Source organism: Typopeltis vanoorti, chromosome 19 (genome assembly GCF_054136105.1).
Source record: "Typopeltis vanoorti isolate ZY-2024b chromosome 19, IOZ_Tvanoo_1.0, whole genome shotgun sequence".
NCBI lineage: Eukaryota > Metazoa > Arthropoda > Arachnida > Uropygi > Thelyphonidae > Typopeltis > Typopeltis vanoorti.
This window is the reverse complement of record NC_143567.1, coordinates 97,076,374-97,100,859: the sequence shown is the minus strand read 5'-3', so window position 1 is coordinate 97,100,859 and position 24,486 is coordinate 97,076,374. Positions and strand designations below refer to the sequence as shown.

At 37.8% G+C, this 24,486-nt stretch overlaps 1 protein-coding gene across 1 annotated transcript in view; it reads right to left on the bottom strand.

Annotated features, from left to right (window-relative positions):
• The window catches only part of LOC150096378 (glutamyl aminopeptidase-like), a 365,847-nt gene that overhangs the window by 111,769 nt on the left and 229,592 nt on the right, over nucleotides 1-24,486 (bottom strand). The window contains exon 13 of the mRNA XM_090409047.1: nucleotides 21,872-21,945. Within this exon, the coding sequence (XP_090265173.1) occupies nucleotides 21,872-21,945 (74 nt within the window). The remainder of the gene's footprint in view (nucleotides 1-21,871; nucleotides 21,946-24,486) is intronic.

Below are 24,486 nucleotides of genomic sequence, written 5' to 3'. Positions count from 1 at the left end.
CAGAGATTGTTTCTGCTAGATAGTTCTTGAATATCACTCAAGCAGCATTGATCTCCTTTCCATCCAACTCCTTATTCCATGCTACAGCTACAAACTGTCTCCTGAGGTTCTTAATCACCAGTCTTGTAGTTCCACATATACTGTTTCCTCATGGAAGTCTTCACATGGTTGGCAACTACTATGGAGAAAGATTTGATACCTCATTTATAAAAAATTATTCTGATTTTATTTTATTTATATGGAGTTTCCTCCCTTTTCTCCCCCGTCCCTATAGGGGCGAGTTGAGATCCCTCATGGGGGGGGTTAAGCATTTATGGCTGTAGATCTGTTTGTGTTTATGGGGCCGGTTTACCTGCTTGCAGGATGAAAAACCCCAGATAAATTGGGGGGAAAAACCCTGCTGATGTGATAAAATCAAACGCTCTTAATCCTCGTTTGTTTGCCATTTTACATGCTGTCTGAGGCAGGTGTCCTTCATAAACTCAAGAAGATCATTTTCTTTACTTCTAGTTGCTATCTTGTCACTTCTCCATTCTTTCCTTGAGCTATTTCTTTTCTCCTTACTAGTTCCAGAACCCTCTTCAAATCCAGCTGTTCTCCAAGGTCATTCCCCTTCCCTTTTGTCTACACATACATTTACATCCTTTTGGAGAATCAACCTTTCTCACTCTGTATTTCCCTGTTTGTCTTGCACACGTGTTCTCTCATTCTCTAGGCAATTTCAACTATGCAAGGAGGCCTACCATTGTAAACAATTTCAACTATGGGAATACAGACTGGAGGGCTGAGAAGGCATGTAAGATGAAATAAAGAGAATTTACAGAATTACTCAAGGATAACCTTAAGCACCCCCCACGATAGATGATGGTACTGATGGTACTGACTGTTTATAAAAAAATAATGAATGGTCTTCTTTTTCATATATTTAATGTGGTGAAAGCAATTATGCAATTTTGAGTCAGATGGCAATGCACATAAGTGTTTTCCTAAGAAAGGGCATATATAGTAAATTAAATTCAGTACTGCCTTTTCTCTTGCAAAAGGATCTCAGCTCATCTACCCTTAAACCTCAGTAATATACAAATTATCAGACGGGATCAAATCTCTCTCCTTGTATTAATATTAACTTCCAGCCTCTCATGGCATAAACACATCACATTATTAGCTTCTTCATTCTCTAAGCATTCTTTTCTGCTCAAGATGCTAGTTGGGGTGATACACCTGAAACCTTCCTAAAAATTCTTGCTGCTCTTCAGAGGAGAGCAACCCTGCTCATAAATACCTATTCCCTCACAGATTCACTTCAACCTCTATCTCATAGATTCACTGTTTCAGTTCTGGGCCTCTTCTATAGATACTTTCATAGTCACTTCATGGGTCAATTAAAACAAGAGTAGCAGCTACCTAACATACTTTTTCACTAAAACTGCAACCACATTGACCCTGCTTCTCTTCTTGTTCATTTATTCCATCAACCTCTGGAAGGAACAATCTTTCTCATAATGAGTTTTCCAACAATTGCAACCTTCAGATCTTCAAGAAAAATGTCAATAGATTTCTTCTTCTTTTTTTTCTTGATCCTTACCTGTACTCCACATGGCACTGATGTGATACAGGTTCTTGTATCTCTTTTGTGGGATAAATATAAGAAAAACAATGGAGGTATAATGCAGATAATTATAATAAAAAGAAGAGATATCTTGAAGCATTGCCTTGACATAAGAAACTGCAAGAAAGAGGATTCAACAGCACATGAGAAGTGGTCAAAAGAAGTCTGAAGGAAGCAATAACTGACTGCATCTTCCCTAACAGAGTAAATTGCATGTGTGTTAAATGCATGAATGACCCTTTAAAGTAAGAAGGGTATAAAAGAGAATGTTATGAAACTGATATCTCAAGTACAGTGATGACAATGGTTCAGAGCTCTATAAATCACAGGACAGGAGAATGATAACCATGGTGAGAAGAAGATAAAATCAGATTATGAAAAGAAGTTAGATGCACAGGTCAAAGGAAATACATGAGAATTTTATTGCTATCTATCCTTCTCATCCATCTAGGATGGGTTGAGTCCCCTGCTAATGAGGAATTACTGGTGTATTAATGCAGCTGGTTTGCCACTCCTCTGCTGCATCCTGTAAGGGCAACATTCAAGACTGTAATTTGTGTATGTTCATGGGGCCGGTTTGCCTGCTTGTGGAATGAAAAAACCTCATATAAATTGGGGGGAACCCTGCTGTCCACACCCAAGACCAGCTAACTTGGCTATGGCTGAGGAAGATCCTTAAGCTCTTCACATCGTCGATGGGAATCGAACCTAGGACACTCCTTTTCCAGGCATATGGTTGCGAAGTGCATAGCCACTAGGCTAACCATGCAGACTTTATTGCTATATATATATAATGGAAATAGAAGGAAGAATGACCATGGAAGAATAATCTCAGTCTTAGTGAACAGAGAAAGTAGGAAAGTATCAGATGCACCAGAAACAGCTGAGTTATTGAGTGTTCACTTGAGTAAGAAATCCATTCCAGGGAGACATATTAGTTCTCTGAGGGAGATCTGGATAAATTAGAGGTATTAAAGCTATTATAAGAGCTTGAGTCAAATACAGCTGTCAAACTGGATGGGCATGGGTGCTAGAGGAATGTGTAAGAATGTATGCAATGCTCTTGATCTGGCTGTTGGTCAACTTGATTCTCAGCATACACTAGATTCCAAATGAATCGAAGGAGAGCAAAATAAGAGTGTTTGCAATGCTCCTGATCTGGCTGTTGGTCAACTTGATTCTCAGCATACATTAGATTCCAAATGAATCGAAGGAGAGCAAGATAATTCCATTCAACTTTCATGTGCCAATCTGGTTCATAGAGTGCTCAGCAAACAAACAGGCTGCAGGTTCAAATAGTAGGTATGGATAATAATAAATTTAGTTCAATCTTTTATCTCAGTGAGAGCAAACAAAGTTTGTGCCTGAAAATATCTTCAGGACTGAATATAGTGTTGTGCTATCTTACCTGGGTAAGTGGTGCAACACCAAGGCAACTCATAGCAAAGGTGGCGCAAGCTACCAACACTCCTAACCCAGTATCTCCCATAATGCAAAACACATCTCCTTGTGGATATGTATACTGTTATGCATTAAGGGATTGGCCACTACCCAGACTAGTTTCGACCTTTATTGAGGTCTCTTCAGTGGGAGCCAGGCCCAGAGTTGGAGATACCAGGCAAATATCCACAGGCAAGTATACATATCCACAAGGAGATGTGTTTTGCATTATGGGAGATACTGGTTCTTAAGAACCAGTATCTCCCATAATGCAAAACATTAGGGGAGTTAGGAGTGTTGGTAGCTTGCTCCACCTTTGCTACGAGTTGCCTTGGTGTTGCACTACTTAAGATAGTACAACACTATATTCAGTCCTGAAGATATTTTCAGGCGCAAACTTTGTTTGCTCTCACTGGGATAAAGGATTAAACTAAATTTATTATAGTCTAACCTAGTGAAAAATAAACTTTCAGTAGGTATGGATGTTTGTGAATGTCTTGAGATGGGAGATGAATTTTATCCTCTGACATTAGGCCATTGCATCACCTACTGGAGACTTCAAGTGGTTTGAAAAACTTCCATGTTTGGTCTCTACAGTAGAATTTCCAGAGTACATGAAATAAATTTAAAAAATATTATAAATTCAAAAAAAAAATCTCTTAGCCCATACACAGTACTAATGTACTACAGGTTTACACCCTTTTATGTTTGGTAGTCACATGAAAAAAATACAAGAGTGAAGTTAGGACTGATGCAGCAAATTACAGGCCAATCAGTATCTATGCCATGATTATCAAGATATTGAAGAGAAGAGTTAAGAACCACATCAAAAAGTGGTAGACAGTATGAGGATCTTGTGTAGAAATCACGGTGGTTTTTAAAAGACCAGGGGATTCCACACATAGGACTGTTATACAAACTCAGAGGGATGGGGATGAAAAATTAATTTGGGAAATAGAAAGAAGAGTAGCTGACTTAGAGATATCAGAAAGTGACTTATGAAGAAGGAAGATGACAAGGTAAAGTAGCACATCACAAGGTTCTGTACTTGGGCCATTGTTTAACTGAATATTAATGATAATGAAGATGGTTCAAAATGTGATTATTTATTTGCTGATGGTGCAAATTCAAGGAACATGATGGACATAGTTCATACAGAATGGTTGCAGTTCATTTGAAGAGATATTATATGAATAAATAATAATGAATGTTAGTTCAGTTTTGGCAAGAAAAATTTCTTCCAGATTAACCTGATAGCCCAACCCTTACAAACTTAATCATATCCCATGTGCTCTTTTCACAAGGCTCTGCAAACTGCATTCACTCAATCTGTCTTTATTATTACTATTATTATTATTACTAAACAAGACCTCATGGAGTCAAAGACTCATCTAGGAGGTCCTTTTATCTCACACACATCTCATCATACCGGGTCTTAAACACATTCAAACTCCTTGCAGACACCACACTCTCAGGCAAGGCATTCCAATCATTCACAACTCTGCACGAAAAAAACCTGCCTCTCACTCCCCTACTCACACCCTCTTTATACAGTTTCCAGGGATGACCTCTGGTTCTCCCCTGATCTCCCACTATTCGCTGTAGAACTTCTCCACCATTGATCCTATAGCAACCCCTTACCAACTTGTAGGTCTCTATCATATCTCCCCTCTTCCTTCTCTCCACTAGTCTCTGCAAATTACATCTTTTCAATCTTTCCTCATACTCGACATTCCAGAGGTCAGAAACTACCTTAGTCAGTCGCCTTTGGACCCTTTCCAACATCTCCTCATCCTTCTGAAAACCAGGTGACCAAATCTGGGCACAATAGTCCATGTGTGGCCTAATCAAAGCCTTATACAATGGAACAAGAATCTCCCTACTTCTACACGTCAGTGTCCTCCTCATCATTCCCAGAAGTCTTTGTGTTGTCTTCACAATTTTGGCGATGTGACCCCTAAATTTTAGATCTTTATCCACTATCACTCCCAGATCTCTTATTTCCTCTACTTCCAACAATATATTCTTACCAAGCATAAATTCTGCATCCCATCTTTGTTTTCCAAATTTTAAAACCTTACATTTTCCAATATTGAACTCACATCCCCATTTCTGTGCCCAATCATTCACTGAATCTATTCAAGTCTTCTTGCAAGGCCACAACATCTTCACTACTCTTTATGGTTCTTCCCAACTTTGCATCATCTGCAAACAACTGAATATCTCCATCCAAATCTTCGCCAATATCATTAATATACAAGTTAAATAGTAATGGCCCTAAAACAGATCCCTGAGGCACTCCACTAGTGACTTTCCTTTTCCTGGATATTGCACCCCCATACACAACTTGTTGATACCTATCAGATAGCCAGTCTCCAATCCAATGCACTAATCTAATATCCAACCCCATCTGCTCTAGTTTGACTGTCAACTTATCATGAGGCACTCTATCAAAAGCTTTTGCGAAATCCAAGTATATTACTGTGTATCCTTCTCCTCTGTCCAAGGAAGCAGTCACTTTATTGTAATAAGTAAGTAGATTACTAAAACACGACCTCCCTTTAGCAAATCCATGCTGTCCATCAAAGATTATACCATTGTTGTCAACCCAACTCTGGATTCTAGCTCTCACAAGCTTCTCCAACAACTTAACCACAACACCCGACACACAGATAGGCCTATAGTTTGATGCTTGAGTTCGATCACCTCCTTTATGAAGTGGCACAATCTTGCCCTCCTTCCACTCTTTAGGGACTTGACCAAGTGCAAGACTCGTATTAAAAAAATATGTCAAGGCAGGTGTCAACTCTCTGGCACATTCCTTCAGAATACGTGGTGATATATTATCAAGTCCCACAGCCTTATTTACATCTAGTTTACTCAACTCTCCAAACACCTCTTGCTCACTTACAGTCAGTCTCTCCTCCCCATCATCAACTGCTCTTAATCTCTCCATGAAGTCACATTCACAAGATTGAAAGATCTTTATGAACTGCTCATTAAGTATCTCCACCACACATTCTGCAACAGCTGTCTTTATACCATTTCCTCCAATCAATGTCATCCTTCCATAATCATTCTTTCTTTTGCTGGCTACATATCGAAAGAACTCCCTAGGATTCTTTTTAGCTTCATTAGCTAACTGCTGTTCATACCTCTCTTTAGCTACTCTCACCAACCAAGTCACTCTCCTTGCCTGGTCTTTGTAGAACTCATGAAATTGGTTACTTCCACTTCTCTTATGCTGCCTCCACAATGCCCTTTTTCTCTGTATTGCATGCTTAATCTCTTTATTCATCCATCTCACACCTAACTTATTTAACCTTCTCACCCGTGGTATACATTTAGACATTGCATCCACTAAATATTTTTTGAAAATCCCCCAAGCTGCATTGATCTCTTTTCCAGCTAACTCCTCATTCCATGCTACACCTGCAAGCTGTCTCCTGAGCTCTTCATAATCACCCCCCTTGTAGTTCCACATATACCCTTTTTTCACAGGGGTCCTTGCACTGCTGGCAACCACCCAAGTAATCACCTCATGGTCACTTTCACCAATTGGTGGATGATTTGATACCTCATTGATAATTACATCCTCCGATGAGATGACCAAATCCAAGACCCTTAATCCTCTTGTGCCCTCTGTTACATACTGTCTGAGGTAGTTATCCCTCAAAAACTCAAGAAACTCATTTTCTTTACTTCCAGTTGCTATCTCTTCATTCCAGTCTATATTGCCATAATTAAAATCACCCATAATGATCACCCTTTTCTTATTTGCTTGGCTTATTTGACTATACATTTCACTATCACCACCATCCACATTACCAGGTCTATAACAACATCCCACCAAGTATTTGATTCTATTCACCTCTATCTCACACCATACTGCCTCAAAACCACTGGCCCCATTTCCCCCTTGCATCTCTACCTTGTATGGACATAACTCTTTCTCTATCATCAATAGCACTCCCCCTCCCTTTTTACCCCTTCTATCCTCACGAAACACATCATACCTTTCCATCTCTATTCCTGTCAGGATGTCATCCTCATCTAACCATGTCTCACTTATTCCGACAATCTCTGGGTGCACAGACGCAATTAGTGCAACCATTTCATCCGCCTTGTTTCTTATACTTCTAGCATTGGTATACAAACACAACAACTCATTTCTGGATCTACAGCTAGTTCCACTGATACCACTCACTCGATGTGATCTCTCCATGCTGGACTGGGGCCATTTCCCTTTCTGCTTCTTCATTTTAGAACCCTTTGCAATTCCATCTGTTTCCTTTTGATCCCTGATCATCCCATTACTTTCCTGCCTACACATTCTCTCACCTCCTCTTGGAGCATCCACCTTTCTCACGCTGTGTATCCCTGTCCACCCTGAGCCTCCCCGTTTCCCTGCTCCTCTTGCACACCCATTCTCTCATTATCTATACTCATACCACTCACTTCCACATTCATTTCCACTCCTTCAATCTCTCCTGTCTTACTCTCCTGCTCTTCCACATCACTCCCCTCTTGATCTGATTCATTCTCTCTATTCACTTCTCTACCTTCCAGCAGCAGTCTCTCCAAGCGACTCACACCATAACCACTCAAATGCAGTCCATCGCTCCCATACAGCTCACTTCGTCCCTCAAACTCATTCCACACATTAACAAACTGTACTCCCATCTCCTCACACATTTCAGCCAGAATATCATTCATAATCCTTGCTCTCCGCCTCATTTCACCACAATCATACCTAGGCAACACACTGACCACCCTTCCTGTCACACTATTCTCCTTTATCTTTCCAAGCAGTCTCCTGACATTCATTTTGACATGCTCTTTGTTCTCTCTCAAATCATTTGTTCCAATTAATACAATTAACTCTTTTGCTCGTTCCCGCCTCATGTTCAATGCCTCAATCACTCTACTCATTTTACCGGCTGGAAAACATACCTTGTGCATTTTATCCTCTAGCACACCTTTAATAATGGAGTCGCCATACAACGCCACTCGCTCATCTTTTGTTAACTCTTTCATGCCATCATGATTTATTTTAATAGTTTTGACCTGCATTCTCTTAATTTCATTCCGCATCCATTTCATTTCTTGCTTCATCCAATCCAATTCACCTTCTGAACCTCGCGACACATTCACTCTATCATTAAATCTTTCTAACTTTCTAACTCTCGACCCTCTCTTCTCACTTTCCCTCTCATTCATCCTTCTTTGTTTCCGTACTTTCGGTCCAACATACGTCCAACTTTCACTGTCATTCTTCTCACTTTCACTCTCACATATCTTTCTTTGTTTCCGTACTTTCGGACTAACATGCGTCCAACTTTCGCTATCATTCTTTTCACTTTTACTGTCATTCATCTTTCTTTGGTTTAGTACTTTCGTTCCAACATGCGTCCAACTTTCGCCATCAGTCATTCTTTTTTTGCTATCATTCATTCTTTCGATTTTTTTTACTTGCGGTTTCTGCACCACGCCATTTCTACTTTCATTCGTTCTCTCAATTTCGTTTCTTTCTGCCTCACTTTCGTCCCTTTTAACATCCGTTACGGTTGTCAAATCGCTCTTTTTCTTTTTTCCTGATTTTTTAACATTTTTTCGCCTGTCTTTCTCGCCATTCTCTTTCAAACGTGCACTCACGACACAATCGGTACTAGCACTTTCTGTCATCAACTTCATATTCGCATTCATCAATTCCTCGTTCAGGTCACATTTCGCACACACCCTTCTTCCATCCGCACTAAACATCCACAAATCATTTATGTAATCGAAGGAATACATATAACAGACCTCACACTTAACGAACCTACTGAAATCCAAATTAAAATCATGGAATGACAATGCAGCCGCCATTTTTTTTTCTCTGCAGGTTACTAGGTCTAATATTAACGTTTTCGTATTTAGTTTAAGCAAGAAAAAAAAACCCACACTAATACTATCGGTAGCGTACAACGTTTACAGCCGCTCTTACTTAAACAATTACGCATATATACTTAATTATTCCTAGTAAAACTTATCTGAATCAGGAGCTCTTCAAAGCACGTTCGTAGCGCCTGACCCACTAGCGCCCTCTTCATATCTCACATTCAAAAGACCAGATACTGCCTTAGTCAATCTTCACCTCTTAATAAATCCATTACGACCTTCACAGATAGTATTACCCTTATCTACCCAATTTTGTATATAATTTCTGACTAATTTTGCCAAAATCTTATTAACCACAGAAGAAATGGGAACTGGTCTACAGCTTGATGCCTTCATTCTTCCATGATCCTTATGCAGTGACACTATCTTAACTCTCCTTAAATTCTTTGGGCACTTTCTCAGTCCTTATACACTGACTGAACATTCAGCATGATGGAGCTATCAGTTCAAGCACATTCAACTAAAACTTGTTGAAATCCCATCCAGTCTCATTGGCTTATTCTTACTATTTGAAACGCGTTCTCCTCATGTACATCTAAACCTTCAACCATCCCTATCCCTTCAGGAATAAAATCTGCTTTTCTGGGATGAAATACTCCAATAAAATGATCATTAAACATTTCATTTAGTGGTCACATCCATGGCCATAAAACAAAAGAATTTCTTAGGATTTTTCTTGGACTATAATGCTAGTCTCTTCTAATATTTCATTTTTATTTTCCTTACTATATTAGTTATCTTCCTGGCTTGAGAAACTCTGCAACTGCTCTTCCCTTTTTCCATAAGCTCTTTTTCATCTGTAGTTGTTATTTGATTTCATAAGTCATCCTGCTAATTTTCACTTGAAGAATGCGATTGCTATGCCACTTATAAATATTTCTTCACTCTGTCCCTTTCATTCTTCCATCTGCAGAACTGCTCTAGCTGATTTCTAAGATTATTATAGTCACCTGCCCTATAATTCCCATAAATTTCATGAACTAGGGGCAAGGCTGACATCTCAGTTACAACTGGATCCTCTGATGCAAGGACTAAATCCAGCACTTCTGATCCTCATGCTCCTTGTGATGCTTGAGACATTTGTCCCTGAAGAATTCCTAAAATTTTTGTTTATCCAGAAATTCCCTTATTACTGGTCACATACATGGTCATATAACGAAAAAATTTCTTAGGATTTTTCTTGGATTAAAATGCTAGTCTCTTCCAATATTGTATTTTTATCTTATTTATCATATTTATAATTTTTACTGTAGGTTATTTCCTCTGTCCAATTTATACTTCCATAGTTAAAATCTTTCTTAATGAACGCTTCCTTTGCACTTGCCAAACTCATTTGCCTAAAATTTTTTTGTTAAACCTTTTTTTCAAAAAATCTACAAGATAAATCTAATAAATAAAAATATAACAATTATAAAACTTAAAGAAATGAGGATATTAAAAGGGTCAAAGCTGTATAACTGAGAGGAGACCTCCACATAGCCTTTAAAGGAATGCGGAGAACCGACCAGGGCGTCTAACCTAATGTCCAATCCCTCGCCTTCTCGTGGTGCACCCTGTTGGGTATCTACTTGGATACTGAGCGAACGAGGATGGGCTGGCAATTTGGGATTTAGCCGACCAAACTGTATTCTTATTGGTTAAACCAAAATAAAAAACGATGGTACAACATGACAAAATTTCATGCCGGCTGGGGTGTCGCCCGGTTAAACAAGGCCCCCGTTGTTTTTGCCAGGGAATCAGGGCGAACAGTGAAAAGTCAGCTACTGGAACAAATCTGAAAACAAACCCCAACTCAACATCACCAGAGTTAAAGATCGGTACTATCAACATAAGAAGCCTGAATGGCAAAGAAATGGAGCTAGCTGAGGAATTAGATAAGTACCAGATCAACATAATAGGGGTGACTGAAACAAAAAAGACCAAAACTGGTGAGATTTTTCTGAGCAATAAATACAAAATGTTATATTCAGGCAATGACAATCAAGGAAAAGAAGGAGTAGCCATAGTATTCAAATATGAGGCTAATCTTCTTGAATGGCAGTCAGTCTCAAGTAGAGTAATGTGGGCAAATATGAGAATGGGGAACTGGACAATGAGACTTATTTGTGCCTATGGTCCCACAGAAGGTTCTACTAAGGTAGAAGTGGAAGAATTTTTTGAGGCTTTAGAAAAAGCAACTGACACAATGAAAAAGGAAAAGTTGGTCCTTGTTGGGGATCTAAATAGCAGAGTAGGAAATGATTGTGAGACATACAAAAATATTTTGGGAAAATTTGGAGAAAAGAGCAAAGCTAATAATAATGGCAAATATCTGTTGGATTTCTGCTCAGGACATGGACTGGTTATTACTAACACCATGTTCCGACATAAAAATGTGCACAAATTCACATGGAGAGAGGAGGCAAGGAATAAGAAAAGTCTCATTGACTGTGTTATTGTTGATAGTGATGTTTTCTCCCTGGTGCAGGACACCAGAGTGTACAGAGGATTTGAAATTGGAAGTGATCACTATTTAGTCTTGAGCAGGATAAAATTGAATTTCATATTGAAAAGAATGATATGTAAGAAAGTTTTAAAGCGAATAAAAGTTGAGCAGCTCTCAGATGTCAGCTGTAGACTAAAATACACAAAGATTATTGAAGAAAAAATGAAAGAGTTTGAGAACAGGAATCGAACCTTGGAGATTCAGTGGCAAACTCTGAAGAAAACATTGATTGATTCAGCCAGAGAGGCATGTGGTGAAGTTGTCTGTAAGGATAAAAAAATCAGAACTCCCTGGTGGACACAGGAAGTTAAAGAGACAGTGAAGGAAAAGAAGAAAGCATACCAAAAGTTCCTGTCAAATAAGTCAGCTTGTGCTCTTAGAGAATATAGAGACAAATGCAAGAATGCTAAACACTGTGTAAAACTAGCTAAAAAAAAGTTCATAGCAGGACTTTGGTAAGAACATAGGAAATAAATATCAAGAAGGTGGCAAAATATTCTGGAGGTTGTTGAAGAAGCTTAGGAATGGAGGAAAGAGTGCTGTAAAAGAAGTTAGAGATGATAAAGTTGATATGAAAACGGGAGAAAAAGATATCCTTGATGTATGGAGTAATTATTTTGAAAAACTGCTAAACGAAACAAGTTGTGATGATAGCACAGTGGTAAAAAACACTGACCAGACATGCAGTCAGGAATACATATCCATACCTGAAGTAGAAAAAGCCATCAAAGGCTTGAAATGTGGTAATGCAGCAGGAGTAGATGATATTCGACCAGAAATGCTGAAATATGGTGGTATAAGAGTCTTGCAGTGGCTGCACTGCACAGTTCAGAAAGCCTGGACAGAGGGACGAATTCCCAATAATTGGAGTAGAGCTCTCATAGTACCCATATATAAAAAGGGAAATAAAACTGAATGTGAGAATTACAGAGATATTTCTCTACTGAGTGTTCCTGGCAAGATCTATGCAAGTATACTTGAGAAACGGTTGAGAAGAATTGTGGAAGAAAAGCTTGGTGAAGAACAAGCTGGATTCAGGCCAAATAGAGGCTGTCAGGATCAGATCTTCACTTTACGACAAATAGTCAAGAAAGCATGGGAATATAACAAAGATCTATATTTAAGTTTTTTGGATTTGGAAAAGGAATATGACAAGGTGCCAAGAGAGAAGCTATTCAATACGCTGCAGTTATATGGTGTCAATGGGACATTATATCAAGGAATACTCAGTCTTTATTTGAGTTGTAAGTCAGCAGTTAGAATTGAAGGAAGTACAGGAAGATGGTTTAATGTTAAATCTGGTGTGAGACAAGGATGTACATTATCGCCTCTGTTATTCATTATCTATATGGATCACAGTATGAAGAAAAGTGGTATTAAACATAATATCAAAATTGGAGATGTTAATGTCAGCTCTTTGCTTTATGCGGATGATGTTAAACTTCTAAATAAATCCGCTACAAGTCTGCAAGATTCTCTGACTAAATTGAATAGCTGTTGCAATAGATATGGTATGAAGGTCAGCAATAAAAAGACAAAGACAATGAAAATAGGCAGAGTCAATGAAAATGTCAACTGTGTTGTGAATGGAGAACCTGTGTAACAAGTAAAACATTTCAGCTACTTAGTACACGATTTTTACTGAAGATGGTAAATTAAATATAGAAATAGACAACAGAATCAGCAAAGCTGGTATGGTGGGAAGTCCATTGAATAAATTCATATCGAATAAGAGAGAAATTAGTCGGAACATTAAATTAGCTGTATAAAAGACAGTGTTCAAATCAGTTTTAACTTATGGATCTGAGAGCTGGGTCAGAAGTAAAACACTTGACCAAAGACTAGAGACTGCAGATATGAGAGTCCTGAGAAAGATTATAGGTGTGAACAGATGGCATCAATGGCAATATCATATTAAAAACGAGGATATTAGGAAAGATCTTGACATTGTCAGCATCCAGGAATGGATTATCAGAGCTAATCTCAGGTGGTATGGTCACTTAAATAGAATGGGTGAGGAAAGATTAGCAAAACAAGTGTTCTCTGCCAGGTTGGCATCAAAACGACCCAAAGGAAGACCAAGATATAGGTGGATTGATGCGGTACAAAGTGCCTTAGATGATAGAAATATAAGATCTGATAATGTTGGAGTCTTGACAAGTAACAGACTGATTTGGAGGAAAATTGTAGATAGGAAGTTAGTAATGATGTAATTTTTGTCATGTAGTACTATTATATCCTGTACACCCCTTGAGGGTACATGGCAGGAATTTGATGATGATGATGGATATTAACAATCTCTGGGAAATAAAACAAGAATTCTAGATAATTATTCAAAAGTGCTTGAATAACTGAGTAATGTAATAACTGAATAATTGAGTTGGATGAAAACTACATGATGATGATACTGCTGGATTTGTAAAGGCATTTCACAGGATACCACATGTAGCACTGTTATACAAACTGCAACAAATAAGGATGGACATGAAACTGGTGATATGGATAAAAGGGTGGCTGATGGATAGATACCAAAAAGTAGTATATGGAGGAGCAGAATACAGAAGAAGAAGGTAGATAACTAGTTGGTGTAACACAGAGCTCTGTGCTTGGACGACTGCTGTATAATTTGTGCATAAATGATATAGAAAATAATATGAAGGAGATATTAAGTTGTTTGCTAATTATGCAAAGTTAAGTAGGGAAATTGTTAATCATGGTGATGTAATGAGTGTACAGGATGATTTCAATGGGTTGACACTATGGACAAAACGTAATGAATGTCCATTTAATGGAAAAAGCATAAAGTTATGTGCATTTTGGAGTACAAAGATTGCGATTTATGTACCACACTGAGGGAACAGTACTCCAAAAAAATTGATGAAGCCAAGGATTTTGGGATAGTAGTAGATAGAGTTAAAGTTTATAGCGCATATTGCTAAAGCAGACAAGGTAGCTGATAGGATTGCTAGGTTATTGAAGAATGCACTTGGATTAGAGATTGGCTATCTGTTAGGTATCAGCAAGTTGCATATGGGGGAGCAATATCCTAGAAGAGGAAAGTCGCTAGTGGTGTGCTTCGGGGGTCTGTTTTAAGGCTATTGCAGTTTACTCTACATATTAATAATAATGGGGAATATTTCAATGAGGATATTCAATTGTTTGAAGATGATATAAAGTTGGGATGAACTATGAAGAGCAGAGAAGATATTGTGCCTTACAAGAAGACTTGAATAGATTGAGTGAATGGGCACAGGAATGGGGTTGCGAGTTCAATGTTGCAAAATGTAAGGTTTTAAAATTTGCGAAACAAAGACAGGATGTAGAATTTATGCTTGGTGGGATTATATTGCTGGAGGTAATAAGAGATCTTGAGGTGATGGTGGATACGAATCTAAAATTTAGAGGACACATTGTTAAAATTGTGAGGACAACACAACGAATTCAGGGAATGATGCGGAGGACACTGACTTGAAGAAGGAGATTCTTGTTCCATTGTATAGGGCATTGATTTGGACTACTGTACACAGGTTTGGACACCTGGTTTTCAAAAGGACGAAGAGATGTTGGAAAGGGTCCATAGGTGACTAACTAAGGTAGTTTTTGATCTCTCAAATGTGGAATATGAGGAAAGGTTGAGAAGAGAAGATGCAATTTACAGAGTCTAGTGGATAGGAGGAAGAGGAGTGATATGATAGACAAGTTAGTAAGGGAATGTTATAGGATCAATGTTGGAGAGGTTTTACAGAAAACAATGGAAGATCAGGGGAGAACCAAAGGTCATCCCTGGAAAGTGTATAAGGAGGGCGTGAGCAAGGGAGTGGGAAGCAGGTTTTTTATATGCAAAGTTGTGCATGCGTTGCCTGAGAGTGTGGTGTCTGCAGAGAATTTGAGTGCATTTATGGCAGTATGATGAGCTATGTATATGAATAAAGGACCACCTAGATGAGTCTTTGATCCCATGGGATCTTGCGATTATAATAATATCCTTCCCACTCAACTCCTCTTGACATACTATAGCTGTGGTGTCTGCAGAGAATTTAAGTGCGTTTATGGTGCAGTATGATGAACTATGTGTATGAATAGAGGACCACCTAGATGAGTCCTTGATCCCATGGGATCTTCAGATAATAATAATATCCTTCCCAATCAACTCCTCTTGACACACTATAGCTCCCAGTTGTCGCCTAAACTTTCCATAATCACCAGATTTGTAGTTCCATATATATTGCTTCTTTGTAGAGGTTCTCATCTGACTGGCTGCAACCCATGTGATCATTTCATGGTCACTCTTTCCAAATGGGGGAAGATCAGACATTCCATTCACGATCACATCCTCTGATGATATAACCAGTTCCAAGACTCTGAACCCTCATGTGCCCCCCCCCTTTCCTCCATTATGTAGTTCCTAAGATTGTTGCCATTAAGAACTCAAGAAATTTATTCTCCTTATTCAATGATGCTATCTCTTCATTCTGATTAATATTGCCATACTTGAAATCAGCCATAATTTTACCCTTTGCTTGCTCACTAAGCCTAGTTGGTGCATTTCTTTGTCTCCACTTTCTATATTCCTTAGCCTGTAGTAATACCCCACCAAATATTTTGTTCTATCAACCTCCACTTCACACTATACCATTTCAAAACATCATCATCATCATCATCATCAAATTCCTGCTATGTACCCTCAAGGGTTGTACAGGATATGATAGTACTACATGAAAAATTTACATCATTACTAACTTCCTATCTACAATTTTCTTCCAAATCAGTCTGTTACCTGTCAAGCTCCAACATTATCGGATCTTATATTTCTATCATCTAAGGCACTTTATACCCTATCAATCCACCTATATCTTGGTCTTCCTCTGGGTCGTTTTTCTGCCAAACTGGCAGAGAACACCTGTTTTGCTAATCTTTCCTCGCCCATTCTGTTTAAATGACCATACCACCTGAGATTAGCTCTGATAATGCATACCTGGATGCTGACAATGTCAAGTTATTTCCTGATATCCTCGTTTTTAATATGATATTGCCATTGATGCCCCTAATCTTTCTTAGCTCTCATATCTGTGGTCTCTAGTCTTTGGTCAAGTGTCTTACTTCTGATCCAGCTCTCTATATACATAAGTTAAAATTGGTTTGAACACTGTCTTGTATACAGCTAATTTAGTGTTTTGTTTATTTTTTATCTTATTCCATATAAATTTATTCAATTGACTTCCTACCATACCAGCTTTGTTGATTCTGTTGTCTATTTCCATATTTAATTTACCATCTTCACTAAAAATCATTCCTAAGTTGCTGATTTACTTGTTCTATAGGTTTCCGTTCACAATGCAGTTGATATTTTCAATGCTTATGTCTATTTTCATTTACTTTTTCTTGTTACTGCTGACCTTCATACCATATGTCTTACAACAGTTATTCAATTTAGTCAGAGGGAATCCTGCAGACTTCTAGTGGATTTATTTAGAAGTATAACATCGTCCGCATAAAGCCAAGAGCTGATATTAACATCTCCAATTTTGATATCAGGTTTAATACCACTTTACTTCATAAAGTGATCCATATAATAATGAATAACAGAAGGGATAATGTACATCCTTGTCTGACACTAGATTTAACATTAAACCATCTTTCTGAACTTCCTTTAATTCTAACTGCTGACTAATAACTCAAATAAAGCCTAAAGCCAATTGACACCATACAACTGTAGCATTTTGAATAGCTTCTCTCTCTCTCTCTCTCTCTTGGCACCTTGTCATATGCCTTTTTCAGGTCTACAAAACTTAAATACAGATCTTTGTTATATTCCCGTGATTTCTCAACTATTTGTCATAAAGTGAAAATCTGATTCTGATGGCTTCTGTTTGGCCTGATTCCTGCTTGTTTTTCACCAAGCTTCCCTTCCACAATCCTTCTCAACCTTTGCTCAGGTATATTGCGTAAATCTCACCAGGAACACTCAGTAGAGAAATATCTCTGTAATTCTCACATTCAGTTTTATTCCCCTTTTTATATATGGGTACTATGAGAGCTCTACTCCATTCATCTGGAATTCATTCCTCTGTCCAGGTCTTCTGAACTGTGCAGTGCAGCCATTGTATGACTTTTATACCTCCATACTTGAACATTTCTGGTCAAATATCATCTATTCAGGCCTATGATGTTTTTTTCTACTTCAAGTATGCATATGTATTCCTGACTGCATGCCTGTTGAGTGTTTTTTACCACTGTGCTGACACTAATTGTTTCATTTAGTAATTTTTTAAAGTAATTACTCCATACATCAAGGATATTTTTTTCTCCAGTTTTCATGTCACATTTATCATCTCTAATTCCTTTTGCAGCACTCTTTCCTCCATTTCTGAGCTTTTTCAACAACCTCCAGAATATCTTGTCACGTTCTTGATATTTATTTTCTATGTTCTTACCTAAGTCTTCCCATGACTTTTGTTTAGCTAGTTTTACACAGTGGTTAACTTTCTTACATTTGTCTCTGTATTTTATAAGAGCACAGAGACTTATTTTCCAGGAATGTTTGATATGCTTTCTTCTTTTCCTTCACTGCCTCTTTAACTTCTTATGTCCACCATGGAGTTCTGCTTTTTCTATCCTTGCAGACAACCTCACCAAATGCCTCTCTGGCTGAACCAGTCAATGTTTTCTTCAGGGTTTGCCACTGAATCTCCAAGGTTTGGCTCCTGTTCTTAAACTCTTTCATTTTTGTTTCAATAATCTATGTATTTTAGTCTACATTTCACATCTGAGAGCTACTCAACTTTTATTCGCTTCTAAACTTTCTTATATGTTCTTCTTTTCAATATGAAATTCAATTTTATCCTACTCAAGACTAAATGGTGATCACTTCCAATTTCAAATCCTCTATACGCTCTGGTGTCCTGAACCAGGGAGAAAACATCACTATTTACAATAAGATAGTCAATGAGATTTTTCTTATTCCTTGCCTCTTCACTCCATGTGAAGAGGCAAGGAATAAGAAAATATTTCTGCTCAGGACATGGATTTGTTATTACTAACACCATGTGCCAACATAAAAATGTGTATAAATAATAACCAGTCCATGTCCTTGAGCAGAAATCCAACAGGTATTTGCAATTATTATTAGCTTTGCTCTTTTCAACAAATTTTTCCAAAATATTTTTGTATGTCTGACAATCATTCATACTCTGCTTTCTTTTAGGGTTACACGGTGATCAGCATTCGAAAAAAAAAAAAAAAAAAAAAAAAAAAAAAAAAAAAAAACCGAATTCCTACTCTGCTATTTATATCCCCATCAAGAACCAACTTTTCCCTTTTCATTGTGTCAGTTGCTCTCTCTAAAGTATGAAAATATTCCTCCACTTCTACCTTAGGAGAACCTTCTGTTGGACCATAGGCACAAAATAAGTCTCATTGTCCAATTCTCCATTCTGATATTTGTCCACGTCACTCTACTTGAGACTGCCTGCCATTCAAGAATATTAACCTCATATTTAGTGTTGAAATATGAGGTTACCATTATTTTATATTTTGGTTTAAGCCAATAAGAATACAATTTGGTTGGCTAAATCCCAAATTGCCAGCCCATCCTCGTTCATTCAGTATCCAGGTAGATACCTAATAGAGTACACCATGAGAAGGTGAGGATTGGACATTAGGTCAAAAGCACTGGTCGGTTCCTCACATTCCTTTAAATGCTATGTGGAGGTCTCCTCTCAGTTGTATAGCTTAATCCTTAAGCACCCTGCTTCAAAACCACTGCCATTTTCTATCCTTGTATCTTAACTTTGCGGTAATTCCCCTCCTATCATTAGCAGCACTCTCTATACCTTCTTACCTTTCCTATCCTCACAAAAAACATCATATATCTCCATTTCTGTTCTCATCCAACTGTGTTTCATTTATTCCAACTATTTTTGAGCACATAAACTCAGTCAATGCAATAATTTCATCCACCGTATTCCTGACACTCCTATCATCCATAAATAAACATGATAATTAATTTCTTGGTTTATAGCCAGTCTTACTCATGCTTTTCCCCAATCTACAACCTCCATTCTTGCTGTTGTCTACTCATCTATCTTTTGCCCCATATAGCTTCCCATACTCAACCCCCCATGTATATTAGTGATAGGTAAATTAGTAAGATGGAACTCCATTGAATTTTAAATTTTAAAACATGTATGAATAAAGGAGTTAGAAGCATAAAAATAATAGTATACTATTAAAAAATGAGAATAAATCAAGTAATGAGTGATGTGATATGATTAGTAAATCCACTATGAAGCTTGCAAAATTTAAAAATGAAAAAGTTAATAAGTAGAACATAAAAACTATAAAGGATAAGAAGAGAATGTAAAAGCTTTGAAATCAAAATACACAGACCTAACCGTGGGGAATCATCTCAACGGGTGGGTCTGCCTCCCACTGACGAGACCTCAATAAAGGTTGAAACCGATCTGGGTAGTGGCCCTTCCCTTAATCATAGCAGTATACATGTCCGCAAGGAGATGTGCTTTGCATTGTGGGAGATACTGAGACAAAGAATGATGAGAGCTCGGTCCACCTTTGCTCGGAGTTGCCTGGTGTTGCACTACCTTATCCCAGTCCTGAAGATATTTTCAGGCACAAACTTTGTTTGCTTACACTTGGATAAAGGATTAAACTAAATTTATTATACTTGTATTTTTGCCTTTTTTAGGCAAGCTTTAGAAGAGAGCAGCAAGTCTGACATTAATTATCAGAGAAAACTGACCATTCTACTTGTGTACTGCATCAATAGTAAAATTCCCCAGAAGGGACAAGCTATTTTTTATATGCACTGCTTGGAAAGAAGTCAATGGACACTCCCATGACCAGGGTGCATTGTACCATGTAATGAATCGTGTTTTTGTAGCCTGTATAAATTGAAGAAATATGATAATTTCAAGTCTATGCAACTGTCCAGATGAAATCGCTGTGAGAAGGGAAATGACTGGGTGTGAAAGAAGTGTTGTGACAGGATGCCATGTCGCAGGTCTATCTGTTTGGCAAATTGTTGACAGACTGGGGCATTCCAGGTCAACAGTCAGTAATACCATACTGAAATGGAAGTGCAGGGAGTCAACTGCAAGAGCTGCCGGCAGTGAACAACCCACCACATTCATCAAATATGATCATAGGTTGCTACGAAGGATAATATGTAAAAACCACCATTCATCAGTCGAATCATTCAATGCAGAGTTCCAGGCATCAACTCTAACATGAATTTGCATGAAAACATTCAGAACTGAGGGTCACAAGGGTTTCCATTTATTTATTTATTTGTATGGAGTTCTCTCCCTTTCCATGATAAGACTGTAACATGCAAGCCCCACATTACTCAAACCAACATATGGCATCATCTTCAGTGGTGCAAAGAGCCTGTACAGCGAGATATGGAAGCTTGGAAAGCTGTGTTATGGAGCAATGAATCATGCCACATCCTTTACTGAGCAGATGGATGAGTGTGGGGTATGGCAGATGCCCAGTAAATGTCTCTTACCAGAGTGCATAACCCAAACTATGAAATTTGGAGATGGCGGTGTGATGATATGGTCCTGTTTTTTCCTGGTTTGGCCTCAGACATCTGTTTGTGGTGACACAAACATTGTACTACGAGTCAGTCAATGCAATGCTTTCTACTTTGTGGCATTTGTACGGAATGATCATTGTCTCTTTTTGCAAGACAATGCTGCATGTCAGACTGCTTCTGCTGTAATTGCATGGTTTGTGGACATGAATGTCATCACACTACTGGCCTTCATAGAGTGAGCTCTGATCTCAACTCTACTGAACATCTGTGGGATGAACTGAAGCATCAGATGAAGTCAAGGGACGTCTGCCCCATAACATGCCTACAGGAAGAATGGTCCAAAATTTCCATTGATCGCTATCGTATGCTTGTGGAAAGTTTGTCTACATAGGATTGCTGCAGTCATTGTAGCGAAAGGAGGTCCTACATCTTATTAAGGTCGACACCATGGCTGTTTGTCCCCCACACTATAGTGTCCATTGACTTCTTTCCAATCAGTGTGCATGTATATGTGTATGTGTAAATATAGATGTGCCATAAGTGGATAGTAAGATATGTTATATATATATATATATATCAAATATCAAAAACACATCTTACTATCCACTATGGGCCATTTTGAAAAAAAAAAAATTTCCACACTATTCATTTGCAGGCTTCATCCACGGAAAGGGGTGGAAAATAATTCAACAGTTTCTAAATCTTTTTTGAAATATAATTTCAAAATTTAATTATAAACTTGTTATTAATGTATAAATAAAGCTTCTCTTTGTTTACTGATAGCATACAACATTCACACACACACACATGCATGCACACACAAAAAAACCTACTTTCTTACTTTTTTAAATGGGTACCAGTATCTTCCCATCCTAATTTTTCTACTATAGGTTCCAGCAAATGAGCAATATATGTCTAAAATAAACAGAAATATATATATATATATATATATATATATATATATATTAATTAAAACCATTGCACTTTGATATGTAATATTTTGAAATTTTATTGTCTAGAATTTATAAAAAGTAAACCCAAGATAAAAAGCAAAATTCATTACTTCTTAAGCTTCCTTTAATGGAAGGAGAGCAAAACTGATGAGCAACTGTGTATTTAGTATTTAAAGAGTAAGTGACAGTTGGATGGAGATAATGAAGCAAGTGTTAATAGAGTAGACAGTATCAATGGTGGACTGGAGAATTAATGTTGAATGTATGGTTATGGAAATACAGGAGAATGAAGTGGACCTAAATAAGGAAATAGCATGCTTGCATGATATACTCAACAGGAAAAAGTGCAAAATCAAAAAGTTACAAAAGCAACAAGAGATTAGCATGGCTGAGAAGACTAAGAGGCAGGTGATCTCAAGTAAGAGTCGAGATCAAGTCCAATAAAATGAAAAGGAGATTTCCTTTCCTTGTAACTGTTTCTCCCGTAAACTTTCCAATTTTGGAATATATTCTGTTCTCATCAATGCAAAAGATATTCTAATTTTTCTCAATTGCTCTTCAGAAATACAATTTTTGCATAAGCCACTATTACCTAGCATGGCAAATAACATTATTATTATTATTATTATTATTATTATTATTCAGGCCTCCATGGAGTCAAAAGACTCATCACGGGAGGTTCTTCCTAAGAAACACAAAGTCTATCATACCACTCCTTAAACTCATTGACCGTTCTCACTCTCTCACCACTCTATTAGGCAATGCATTCCATGGTTCAACCACCCTCCATACAAAGAAATGCATCCTCTTGCTCACAGTGTTTTCCTTTTGTAACTTCCAGGGAAGGCTCCTTGTCATCACTCCTTCCCACCCCAGTGTCAACCCTGTAACCACCTCTCAACAGTTTAAAAGTCTCAATCATATTACCTTTCCTTCTTCTATCCACCAAACTCTGCAGTTCACATTCCCTCAGCTGATCCTCAATAACTAACATTGTACAGTCTTGAAACCACCTTTGTTATCCATCTTTGTACCCCTTCTGCAGTTAATTTATCCCCTTCAAATTCTGGAGACCAAATCTGAGAACAATAGTCTAAGTGTGGTCTGATCAGAGTCTTATACAATGGAATGATAGCTCTTTTATCTCTGCAGGTCAGTGTCCTTCTCATTATTGTAGCAATCCTCTGTGTTACCTTCATCACCTTTGCAATATGTCCCCTAAATTTCAGATTTCTATCAATCATCAATCCCAGATCTCTTGTCTCCCCTACTTCCTCCAGTATAGCTTCTCCCATAGAGTATGCAGTATGTCATCAATGTGTCCCAAACCTCAAGACCTTACATTTTGCTGCATCTAACTGACATCCCCATTCATTTGCCCATCTGTCTAGCTTATTCAAATCTTCTTGCAGGGCTACCACATCTGCACTATTACTAATAATCCTTCTCAGCTTCGCATCATCTGCAAACAACTGAATATCTCCCTACAATCCACTGACAATGGCATTGATATAAAGGTTAAACAATATAGGTCCCAGTTCTGAGCTCCACAGGACCCCCACTTTTAACCCTCTGCCTCATTGAAACTGCCCCACCATACATAACTCTCTGGGCAGCGAAAATAAATTTAATATCATCACTTGTTGTCGTAAACAAGACTGCAGCTCTTTCTTAGCATATAACTGCGGTTCTAGATATTTTGTTTGTAGAGTTGTGAATGAATGGAATGGGATGCCAGTGTCAGTTGTGAGTGCTTTATATGTTAATTTGTAAAAGGAGCGGTATGAGAATTGTATGGATAGGTTGGGTGTCCCCATGATGAGTCTTCAAGTTATGTAGGTGCCTGGACAATAATAATAATATAATATTGAAGTAACTTTCTATGCAGATATCATACTAAAGGAACATTATGATGTCTACTGGACACAAAATACACTTTGCAGAGTTAATGTGAAAATGTCAAAATGAAGAAGATGGTGGTCAATGAAATTCTCCTTATGAGAGACTGAAAATGTGTTGTTCTCATCATGATCATATAGGCATAAATATATGTTGGTAAGATCTTATCATCTTTATTAACTATTTCCTTATCCAGATTTAATCTAGGTAGATTCTTTCTTTTAAGGTTACACGGTGGTCAGCATTTATAGTGAAGAAAAATGTTGAATGTTATTTTCTTAATTATAAGTAAAGTAACTATTCTAACATGTATGTTGCATCTCCATAAATTCTTCATGTTAATCTATGTAACAGACAATAGTGAATTCCCAATATTATTAAAGAACAAATTAGACAGCAAGAAGAAGGCAGATGACATGGTGAGCCATGTGGCACACCACATCAACTGCCTTTTTGATTCTACTCCACTGCACACATTACATAATCAAGTGACAACTGTCACTTGATTATAGAAAATGAACAAATTATTAAGGCAAATACAAAGCCATGCTACCCTATAGAATATCATTTCACAGTCAACTATTCCTGAATTCTGAAATTTATC